Source organism: Triticum dicoccoides, chromosome 7A (genome assembly GCF_002162155.2).
Source record: "Triticum dicoccoides isolate Atlit2015 ecotype Zavitan chromosome 7A, WEW_v2.0, whole genome shotgun sequence".
In the NCBI taxonomy this organism is placed as follows: domain Eukaryota; kingdom Viridiplantae; phylum Streptophyta; class Magnoliopsida; order Poales; family Poaceae; genus Triticum; species Triticum dicoccoides.
In genome coordinates, this window is record NC_041392.1 from 74027493 (window position 1) to 74039412 (window position 11920).

The 11920-nt window shown below is 47.5% G+C and overlaps 2 protein-coding genes across 2 annotated transcripts; one reads left to right on the top strand and one right to left on the bottom strand.

Annotated features, from left to right (window-relative positions):
* Positions 1-1017: 1017 nt before the first annotated feature.
* Positions 1018-7431, top strand: LOC119330712 (probable beta-1,3-galactosyltransferase 14). The gene is made up of 7 exons (XM_037603832.1): positions 1018-1459; positions 2257-2409; positions 2483-2565; positions 2679-2778; positions 5452-5565; positions 6414-6556; positions 6691-7431. The coding sequence occupies exons 1-7, from the start codon at positions 1056-1058 to the stop codon at positions 6783-6785; spliced, it is 1092 nt and encodes a 363-aa protein (XP_037459729.1). The 5' UTR covers positions 1018-1055; the 3' UTR covers positions 6786-7431.
* A 1071-nt stretch (positions 7432-8502) lies between these two features.
* Positions 8503-11332, bottom strand: LOC119327900 (GDSL esterase/lipase At5g45910-like). Its single transcript, XM_037600973.1, has 3 exons — positions 10717-11332; positions 9779-10201; positions 8503-8828 (listed from the first exon to the last, which is right to left on the bottom strand). Exons 1-3 carry the CDS (start codon positions 11189-11191, stop codon positions 8614-8616), a joined length of 1113 nt encoding a protein of 370 aa, XP_037456870.1. The 5' UTR covers positions 11192-11332; the 3' UTR covers positions 8503-8613.
* Between the last annotated feature and the right edge of the window lie 588 nt (positions 11333-11920).

An 11920-nucleotide genomic window follows, 5' to 3' on the forward strand; every position in this document is an offset into this window, starting at 1 on the left:
TGATATGGATGGTGACGGTAACAACCTTAAGAAGGGTGTTGATGGCAAAGATGATTTTGGCACTTTAATGACTGAGTGCACTGCGGGTCAAGGATTACATCGAATATAGAATTCATCTCTACTGAAAGAGCACGTCTAGCACATATATGAGCAACCTCAGTTGCAACTCTTCTAGCAAACTGTAGTCTGTATCCCTCGAAAGATGAGAGATTAGTACACATCTCTCCGATGATGTGTCCTCTAATGAACCGATCAAGTCCTTACTTCTAGTCTTCCACTAATGTTTTGCAATCTATCTCAGTATAATCATTTGTCCAGCCATGCTCGACTGCAAAGGAAAGCGCATTTCTACATGTTAATTCTTCTATTACAAATGGATTAGCTACACCCATATGATCTCGAGCAACCATACTAGCGGCCGCACACCCTTTGGTCGTATCAACAATACCATCTGTATTATTTTCAGACCTCCATCCCCCAGCGGTCACCATCTAGCTCTTGCTGGTGGCATATCAACAGCACATGGGCATATTTTATAAGCGCATGGAAAATCGTCTCCTCGCCATGCCCACATAAACAAAGGACAATGCGACTCCTCGCTAACATTTCTTCTGAATAACCTGATCTGCACATGGAGGAAACATTTGAGCACCTTCCACCAGAAGACCTTGATCTTAGGTTGAATATGAATTTTCCACAAAGTTTTCGCAATGGTTTCCATGCAAGGGGTGACCCTTAACTAGTGATTTTGTTTAAATTATTTTTTGAGGCAATGTGATTTCGTTTTATGTCTCTAAATTGCTTGAGAAAAAAAAGTCTAGAGTTCTAGACCAAGCCCAGCCCACCACACATTCCAGTCACACTACACCAACACAAAGCAAAACGGCCGAGGCCGTCACACTGTCGCGCACCCATCGCCCGCTCCGCTCCGCCACCACTAAACCTGCTCCGATCTGACGCCGCCGCCGCCCACCGGCCGCAGCACGCGGCCTCGCCCCCCATCCCGCCCACCCGCCCGCCACACCCGCGGCAGCGCGCGCGGCGTGGCCGCAGCCATGCCCAGCTCGCCCAAGTTGTTCTCCTCCTCGGCGGCCGCAGCCTCCCGCCGCTCCTCGCTCCGCCGCCTCCTCTCCTCGCCGGCCGTCTCCGTGGCCTGCCTCCTCTTCGGCCTCGCCGGGTTCCTCGCCGCCGCGGTCTCCCTCTCCCGGGCGCCCGCCGAGGCCCCGCGGGGCCGCTGCCCGGACTCCTCGCACCCGCTCTCCGTCTCCGTCGCCTGGGACCGGCGCCCCGAGGATGCCGCGGGCGGCGCCACTGACCTCCCGGCGGGCCTCGCCACCGGATCGCGCGGCAGGCACAAGGTCATGGCCTTCGTCGGGATCTTCACCGGGTTCGGCTCCGTCGGCCGCCGCCGCGCGCTCAGGCGGACGTGGCTCCCATCCGATCGGCAGGGTCTCCTTCGGTTAGTTGTCGCTGGTACCACAGCTTCCTAGTTCGTGTTCGCTTGGGTTGCTCGAGATCTAGCTTTAGTGCTGAACTGTTGATCTGTTTGGTTACCTAACGTTCCGTTGTCCATTTCTGTGATCTAGATTTTGACTGCGGTGTATTCAAATCATCCTGTGGCTATTATAATTCTCAGTCAGTAACATAAGTCATTGCTGGTCACTTGAATTTTAAGATCGATAGCTAGCTCATTCATTCATTCATATGGAAAGTTCACCCTGTGGATCATATGGATATTGGATTCATTTGTTTCTATGTTTGCTCCTTGAGTTTGATTGTGAGTTATCTGTTGTGGCATCAGACTTGCTAATTCTTAGGCATTGGTGGTTCTCTTAGACATAACTCCTGCGAGTTTGCGATATACTCATGATTTTAGTGGAATCACTCTAGAAGAACGTATTGATCCTTTTGAATTGCTGCACTCTGTCTCACTAGTACTGATAAATAGTGATTAATTATTTTCTTTCTCGAGTTCGAAGAATGATGCATGAAGTTGGACAATCTATTGGTCTGTACAGGGAATTTGTGCATTTGCTTCTAGAGTTCTAGTGATAAACGTGGCCCCAGTTCTGTTGCTTGATGATTGTCACAACTACTCCCTCTGTCCCATAATATAAGAACGCTTTTTAAGCTAAAACGGTTTGAAAAACGCTCTTATATTATGGGACGGAGGGAGTAGTTTTTATTTTGGTTTCTATCCAGTTATGATGTTGCTTAATTGCTCTGGCAATTCTCATTATGTCCACTTTAATGCAGGTTGGAGGAAGCTACTGGTCTGGCATTCAGATTCGTGATCGGCAAAAGCAATGACAAGTCTAAGATGGCAGCTCTTGAAAGAGAGGTTGAAGAATATGATGATTTTGTGCTTTTAGATCTCGAGGAGGAGTATAGCAGGCTTCCATACAAAACGTAAACAGTATAGCTAGTATCATATCATTGTGTTATCACTTCATATGGGAACTGATTTGATCTTATGTTTTAGGTTAGCATTCTTTAAGGCTGCCTATGCGTTGTTCGATTCTGATTTCTATGTTAAAGCTGATGATGACATTTACTTGAGGCCAGGTGAGCAAGAAACTGACAATATCCAAGATATATGCTCTTAGTGGCTTTGATCAACATACACAATTTTTCTTTTTGTAAGGTTGGCACTTTCATCATCAATTTCTAACCTGCAGATAGACTCTCCTTGCTTTTGGCCAAGGAACGTACACATACACAAACATACATTGGATGCATGAAGAAGGGGCCTGTTTTTACTGATCCCAAATTGAAATGGTTAGTTTCTTCTTTTCATTTTTTACCTAACACTTTTCCTTGTGAAGGATGTCTAACTCTAAGAAGCAATACATACAGTTACATGCTAAATATACGGAAAGTAGCTAATACTGCATAACCTGACCTAGAAGAGATTTTTTTTTCTACGGCATAACAGTAGTGCATCAAAACTGCAGTCTTACGGTCTCAGAAGTATTTGTGTTAACATTCGTAATAGTTATCTGAAATCAAAATGATTGGCATTGTCTGGTGGGCAAGGAGTGATGCCGTCAGTGATCCTTGTTTCACCTATAATGGTGTCTCTGCATTAATTGTACACCACTTCCTGGTTTACATCATAGGAGATATGGAAGTAGTGGAGCTCACATGGATTGGTCTAGTGGGCAACATTTGCCATAAGGGCCTATATTTTTCTTCTATGTTCAGCGCTCATAACTGTTTTGGATTGGGTCTAGTACTTTCATATCATAGGATATAAAGAAGTAGTGGGGCTCACTTGGATTGGTCTAGTAGGCAATATTTGCTGTAAGGGCCTAAATTTGTTTTTCTATGTTCAGCGCTGACTGTTTTGGATTGGGTCTAGTACTTTCATATCTGCATTGTGTTTCATAGTTAAGTTCTGAGCTTCCTGAGATATGTTTCTTTTGGAGCCAACAATTGCACTCGGGTATTGCAAGGGAATGCAATGGTTAGCATGGAATGAGGTACTGGACTGTTTAGAATAGGTTAATGCTCATGGATACAAAATCTGTTCAGTGTTGGTTTGGCTTAGAGAATTTTCATGTTCGCTACCTTTATTTTGTCAAGTTCTGCTCCCTGCGCTCCAATGTACTTGTCTCTTCTGTATCTTTTCTGGTTAAATATATCTAACTTTGATTGCTTATATATTTTTAAATGTCTGGATCAACTATTAGATAATGTTCCAGTGTAAGTAAGTTAGTAGTAAAAAAATAGAAATGGCAATTTTGTAAAAATAAATAAATAATGCAAGTGAATGGCAATGCTTCTTCAAGTTTTAGCTTCAGCTTACTTTGACATGCATTAATTTCGGAAAATAAAGCTTAATAACAATCTGTGAGTACAAACCTTATTGCCTAATCAGTTGTAGGAGACCTAAGTGATGTTGGGCAAAGTTTGATAATGTCCCCTCTCGATCATTTTAGGAATATTAAGGAGCTTGTTATTCTCAGTGAATATGGTATGTGCTTTTACCATGGACATGTATGTAATGGCCGGGAGAAAGTTGGTTATGTATGGATAATTGGATATATTGTTATGCTGACTAGTACTCCCTCCGTTCGGAATTACTTGTCTCGGAAATGGATGTATCTAGAACTAAAATACGTCTAGATACATCCATTTCTACGACAAGTAATTCCGAATGGAGGGAGTAGTTCTGTTGTTCACGATAGTGAATTTTGTGCAAGTATGGTCAAAAGGTGAACGCACAGTGCAAAGATAACTTTTCGAGTATCCAAAACTTCTGCCGCTCATATCTGTAGTTAAGGAGTGAAACTATAGCTTATTTGATGACTTGATGTAAGCTCAACCGATATTAGCTAGCTAGTAGCTACATGCTGCGTCATGAGTAAATTGTCAAAACATGGGCGAAACATTTGTTGGTGCGGATTGTGCCATGAGTTCCTAAACCTGCGTATTTGTGTTAGTTAGGTATCACTTGATATGATCCTATCTCTGAACTTCTATTTGGTGAGTAATTCGCAAAACATGGTTGAAACATTTGGTTATACATGGGTGACCTTGCGATTTGATATGATGCTATCTCTGATCTTTTGTAACTCAAACTGTTATTTCACTGAATATTAACAGTTCTATCAGTTAGAATTCGAACCTTGCAATTTATATGTGATACCTGAAGTTAAATAGTTTTCTCTACTGTAACACACATTCAAAAAGTGGTAGTACTACTAAAGTAGCTTAAGACCGTATGTGTTTGGTATTACTGATATATCAAACATGATACCACATACCAGTAATTGGTGAACCCCTTTGCTCAGGGTTTAGAATAACAAATCAAACGTGGATGCAGTCATGCAAATTGTGTATTTGGTGAATCCCTTTGCTCATGGTTTAGAATAACAAGAACAAACGTGATGCAAAATGTGTAGTTATGGTTCTGCCTAAATTCCAACAGTTGGATTATATCTGGACAAAAGGACCGGCTGCATGGGATCCAAAAACATTCCCACAGGATTAAAATATTGCTCTGACAATGTCACCATTAGGGTAATGAGTCAGGATAAAAGGCCGAATTCTCATAAGCGCAAAGCTGCTGGTTAACAATTTGTAGTCGAGTTCATCCGTTTTTCTTGTATTCAGCCTTACGGCTTTATGTTCCCAGATTTGTTACTGTTCGAACCTGCTTGTGAACGAGCTGTTTTCATTTAATAACTGGATCTAGTGGGGGTTTTCTCTAAGAAAAACAGTGCGAAATTAGAAAAAAAAGAAAGAGGTTAAAGACCTAACAAATGGAACTGCAAGTTTAGTGGTATGTAAAGCATACGGTGTACAAGTTCAGGGACTTAGAGCGCAATCCATACCATATGCTTTTTGTATTTGCGAACGGCGAACGCTCTACCTGGGCAATTATACTGTGTAGCACTCGTCGCTGCCTACTTATTGTTTTTGATTGTGCTCTTTTGATGAACGCAGGTACGAGCCACAGTCCTTCCTACTTGGATCAGAATACTTCCTTCATGCATATGGGCCTATTTATGCTTTATCAGCTGATGTGGTGGCAAGCCTGGTTGCTCTGAGAAACAACAGGTAAATATTCTAAAACTCGCCATCTTACACATAAGCATGTTTAACTGTACCAGTAAATATTCTTTTTTGGGTCTCTGCATGCCAACTAGTACCAAGATTTTTTTTAACTTGGTACCACAGAAAGATGTATAACTAAAAAGTGCCCCGGGGCCACATGTTAGTGACACATGAATGCACTTCACAACTTGAGTGATCTTTGCGATGGTGCGGAGCAATTCGCCCCTGGCATCAAGTACCAAGTAGTCATGCTAATATGCTATAGCCATGAAGTGCCAGCAAAATGCCCTACTGCTTGGCAACGGGCTTAAAACTTTTTTTCACTCCCCCTGGTGTCAGTTTGAAATTGACTGCTTGGCATTGAGCTTCAAACATTTTTTCGGTCACTAGTGTCAGTTTGAAATTGAAAACAAGTCTTGACTGGGAACGTTCCTCCTACAGGCTGGAATATTTTGAGATGTGTTAGTTATGGCCAGATTCCCTCATGCTGAAAGCATATGCCAAAGCGTGAAAGTTATACCTGACATGGATAGGGAGTGTGGTCATGTCTCTTTCATCTATTAGTAAGTGATGTGGCTAGGTGAACTTCCTTTTCCTGTGTCTGGTCTAGTTAGAGCCATAGGAAAGAGTCGCGATTGTTATGTTGAGGTTAATAATCCTTAAGCCTATAGTAGGTTGTAGTCGAATCAAGGAAATTGACAGTTTCTGACTTTGATTTTTTTTAAAGAATATTGTGAACCGGTTTCGCACACAGGAACATTACCAAATTTGCATCATCGTCCTACTTCAAACTGAATCATGTACAGTATATGTTTGTTTAATACTGTATATTCTTACCCATGTTTGTCCAGTTTTCGAATGTTCAACAATGAGGATGTTACTATTGGATCCTGGATGCTTGCTATGAACGTCAACCACGAGAACACGCATGCTCTGTGCGAACCCGAGTGCACAGCGTCCTCAATTGCTGTCTGGGATATTCCAAAATGCTCAGGTCATTTCCTTGACTACTCCAGTTTCTATCTTCAGCCGACTTTACTTCAGTCACATATTATCTGACCCAGGGCTACGATTTTACCAGAACACGCATTCATAAATGCTAACGGGTTTCCATCTGTTGTCATCCAGGGCTATGCCACCCGGAGGTAAAGATGCTGGAGCTTCACCAGCGGAAAGAGTGCACGGGTGGTCCAACGGAGGCCGCTGAAACCGATGACGAGTGAAGCTTCGTCAGGACACAGGGAGCCATGCATGGACATTGGACCAGGCATGATGATGACACAAACGGTCGGTTGACCCAATAGATTCTTGGAGTGCCTACACATCCGATTCGATTCGATTCCATCACCAGGTAGTACAATCATTGCCGTTTTTGCAAGCATGTCACCAAGCACACTGACGAGGAACCCTACAGCTGCGTGCGATTCAGGCGCCACACCACGCAGCTGCAAGCACATTCTCACCTGCCTTTTAACCACAGCTGTATCATTTACCGCTCGCGTGCGTAAATCGCGAACGCGGCGAGGAGGTTTTGGTGTATAGAAGGGTGCGGTAGGTACAAATTGGGTAGCACACCGTGCATTTTGCTTTCCGCGAAGACGGTGCTAGAAATCAGCTCTTTCTCTTGTCAAAAGATCTGGATTGCTCGCTTGGATCCTTTTCGCTGAGATGCCATTCTCGAGGCCCCGACAACTGTATGACATTGCCGTGTTGCCAACTAGAGAAGTAGAGATGTTGGTGGTAGCATTGAGTAGGGAGGATCCTGCTACTCGCAAGGATGATGATGGGTCTTGTGGTAGCTGTCTTTGGGCGGGCCTAGCAAGTCCACGGACTCCAGCTAGGAAGAAAAGCTCAGTCCACTTTTGCTCGCGTCGTCAGCCACTTGCAAAACGCATTTAATTTCTCCCTTGTATTCAAGCCGATTCGACGTGGGTAGTTGAGATTCGGCCGTCAAAACGGCAGCATCAGTCACTGTCCGAATGGAGGGCCGTGTATCCTTATCCGCTTAACGAGCGAATCTAGTATAGCAAGTTTCATCTGTCGATCTCTCTGTAGATCATCCAAAAGGCTTTTCACCTTGTGTGTTTTTTTTTCGTAAGCCTTTTCACCGTGCCTCTTTAGTACTCCGTCCGGTCCTTTTTACTCCGCATATAAGAATTGTCTGAAGTCAAACTTTACAAAGTTTGACCATATTTATATTAAAAAATATCAATATCAATATCTACCATGTTAAAGTTATACAACATGAAACTTTAAGTCATGACGCATCTATTAGTATTGATTTCACATTATGATTGTTCGTATTTTTTTTCTATAAAGTTGATCAAACTTTACGAGGCTTGACTTCAAACAAATCTAATATGCGAACTAAAAAGGACCGGAGGGAGTACTGGAGATGAAACAGGAAGCACTGTCGATTATATTAATCATCGAGCTGTTGTTCACTACTGCTCCCAGCCTCTCCTGGGCGTTTTCCCTGCCAGACACGGTTTGTCCGGCGTCGTCACGGGCAATGCCCCGACGACGATCGACCACAGTGACTAGTTCTACTAGCCTAGTCTGTACTCTGTAGTCCCGTCCCGGACAGGATGAGCATCGGAGGCGAGATTTGTGCAGCGTCTTTACCGAAAAGCTCCGGCCGCACATGACCCCGTGCGCCAGGCGAAAAGATCCAAACCCCTAGCTGCCACGGCAGAAAGTTCCTTCCTTCATTATTATCGTGTTTATTTCTTCTTTCTTTCGTTTTCATCCAATTGTACCACTCTTTTTCCCCATGGAACAAAACAATTATCAGATTATTACAGGTTCATAGCAACACATGCGGTACTATTCCACGACAGTTGCCGTCATTCTTTCCCCTTTCTTCATCAGCACACACGCGCCCAGATCAGACCGGGAACCCAGCCTTAGCCAGTCCCCAGAAACGTTTCCTTATAATAATTAACCCGACTGAACAAATAATAATAATAATAATTGATTGATTGATTGATTGATGATGGATCCATGGACGACGATGCATGAGCTGGTTGATCGGCCAGCGGGAGTGGCTGGCTAGTGGGAGATGCCGGGGTGGCAGAAGGCGCCGTTGAGCCATCCGTCGGTGATCTGCTTGTACGCGGCCTCGGTGAGGTGGATGCCGTCCCAGCTGAGGTGCGACGCCGGGCTGGCGCAGGCGGAGGCGCCCGACATGCCGCACCGCGCGCTGTTGGCGTAGTTGTACTTGCCTCCCCCCGACCCGCAGCACGCCTCGAACACCGAGCTGAACCCTGCATCCACATCCACACAAGATTAAGATCAGATCATATCACCTCACAGTGTCAGTTGGTTCATCGTTTTGGTTTCTTGCATTGCATCAATCTGTCATGATGGGTCTGTGACGCCCCTCGTACGAAGATTCCGAGGGGAGGGATGGTTTTCCGATCATCGATCGGCAACGTGCGGGAGCAGTGGCGTGTGTCCCGGCGTTAACCACCCACCGCCACCGGGGCGGCACGCATGTGTTCGGTTGGGGAAACAGAGCACCGGCTGTCTGCTTCTGCAAGTAGCGCCGGTTCAGAGGAGCAACGCCTACCAAACCCCATTATTTTCCCCCGTGACGGGATGTCGTTACTCGCTCGGGATCCCCGTATCACGAGCGCGAGCGCGCCCGTGTCGGCCCGCGACCTCGTTTTCTATTCACCGGCGATCGACCGCGTGCGGAACAGGACTGGACTGGACTGGGCGCAGGACGCGCTCGCGCTCCCACGGCCGGCGCCGGCGCGAGCCAGAGCGGGGCAACGGCAGGAAATCCCTACGGCCGGCGCAGCGCAGCGCACGCACATGGACGGGCGCACGGACGCGCATGTGGTGGTGACCACGCTGCTGGCCAGCAGTGCAGGACTAGTGGCGCACCAGTGCAGCACTGCAAGCTCACTGCTCGATCGTGCACGAGCCTTAAACGCCGAATAATCCTACATTTAATCCCGGCGCCATGTCCATGCTTGTTCCGTGCTACACTGCTGGTACTGCCAGGACAGAGCGTGACGTGCGCGTCCAAAAACGCTCTGCGATGCCGACGACGGACGGGGGTCCAGCGCAGTCACGGCGAGTTTGAAATCTAGCCCGCAACGGTGCCGCTAGTCGACTAGCCGCCAAACTCCAGCCCCTCCGTGCGTCCGTAAGGAGTGCAGTACGTGTGCATGAAATCATGTACGTATGAACGAACGTATGCGCGTACCGTATTTGCTGGGGCTCCGGACCATGTCGTAGACGCCGGCGTAGAAGTCGGCGTACATGATGCGCGCCGACTTGTACTTGGCCTGGAGGCTCGTGACCTTGGCCTGCAGCAGGCTGTTGTGGTACGTGGAGAGGTCGTTGAACTTCTTGAGGCAGCCGAGGGCGTCGTAGTCGGCGGCGCTGGAGGTGCCGTAGATGGTGAGGTAGATGGGGAAGCAGCCGATGGGGAGCACCCCGGGCACCACCACGTCCACCGCCCCCATCGCGACCAGCTTCTCCACGCCGGCGCCGATGGTGTCCACGATCTGCGGCGCGTACGTGCTCGCCTGGTCCGTGTTGTAGTTGCCGAACAGCATCGCGTTGTAGTCGTTCCCCCCGAACTCCCCGAAGATGAAGAGCGAGTTCGCCAGGTAGCTCTTGCAGCCTGCAACAATAGTGATAGTACACACGCGTAAGCGAATCAATTCGCCAGGCCCCATGAAAAGTACTCCCTCCGTTCCATAATGTAGTGCCTATAGATTTTTACAAAAATCAAACATTACAAACTTTGACCATGTATATAAAGAAAAGTAGGTACATCTAGAATACCAAATGCATCTCATTGGATACATCGTGAGTGATATTTTCAAAATATACATGTTTGGTATTGTAGATGTAGACAATTTTCTCTATACACTTGGTCAAAGTTGGCAAAGTTTGACTTTTACAAAAATCTATAGGCACTACATTATGGAATGGAGGGAGTATGTAGTAAAGCTCTTATCAATGGCGGCAGCGGCATGGCAGTGGCAGCGGCGACAGCTGGATGGAGCAGGAAATCATGCTGCTGCTCGTGCATTAAGGGAGCAGCAGAGCATGCAGACATGGTGGGCTGGGCTTTGAAGGGAGTGAAGAAAGAAAAGAAAAGCATGATGGGAGAGGACTGAGGGGAGGGCTCACTGCTGCCGCAGACGGAGGAGGTGATGGTCTGGAACCACTGGAGCTGGAAGCTGATGGGCCCGTTGTTCCAGATCTTGTCGGAGAGGCCGAGGGAGCGGAAGAAGGGGGCGTCCATGGCGGTGGCGCCGGTGATGGCCATGTTGGCGCCCTTCTTGAAGTCGGCGGAGGTGGACTTGGAGGGCGGCAGGAAGGGGAGGCCGTACTTGGTGCTGAGGAAGTCGACGATGACGCGGCCGTCGGAGCAGCGGCAGGTGGGGCTCCCGAAGTAGGTCTCCCCGTAGGGCGGCTGCGTGAAGGTGATCGCCGAGGGCCGCCCGTTGGTGCACAGGTTCCCTGTGTCCGTGATCGAGTCGCCGAAGCTGTACACCGCATTGTACTTCTGCGCCGCCGCCATGGAAAGCGACGACAAGCACAGCAGCAGCACAAGCAGCGGCAGCGGCAACCTCGCCGTCGGCGACGACGACGACCTCGCCATCACGACACCGCCGGCCGCGCGCGGGAGCGGCTAGGGGGAGGAGGAGGGGGTCGACGGTCGTGTGCTCGCCGCGACGCTGCCTCTGCGCGCGGGGATGAGCCGGCGGGCGGGACAGAGAGCAGAGCGGAGCAGAGCACTTTGAATGGATGGAACGAGCGGCGAGGGGCAGCGCTTTTTATAGGCCCGTGGCCGTGGCAGAGGCTGGGCCATGGTCGACGCGCATGTACAGGTAGATAGGCCAGGCATGTGGAGGAGTGCATGCAGCATTGCAGCAAGTTGCAGGGGATTCGCTTTACGTGCCGCCGGCCCGGTACATGGCAATGGCAAATGGCAATCACCGCTGCTGTTGGACTCGTGTCGCCGGACGCCGGTCGGTCTAGTGTGAGTGAGGGAATTTCTTGTTTTTCTTTTTTTTTCTGAAAAGGTAGGAGTTTCTTGTTTTTCTTGGTTTTTTTATCCTTTTCCTTTTTCTAAGAAAATTTCTTTTTTGAACACAGTACAATCGAAGTCTCAAAGTCACTCACGTAGACGGATATATACTCATCCTTATGAAAACACGCACACACATTCTATCCATATGAACACCTTCAAGAGACCGAGCCGACATAACATCTTAAAACGATGAAGTACACCAGGGTCGCCTCGTAGTCGAGGTGGACGTCTCCTGCTATTGAACGAAGCTCAAAAGCCTAGAATAAATATATGAAAATGCAACCACCAATGTCAAGT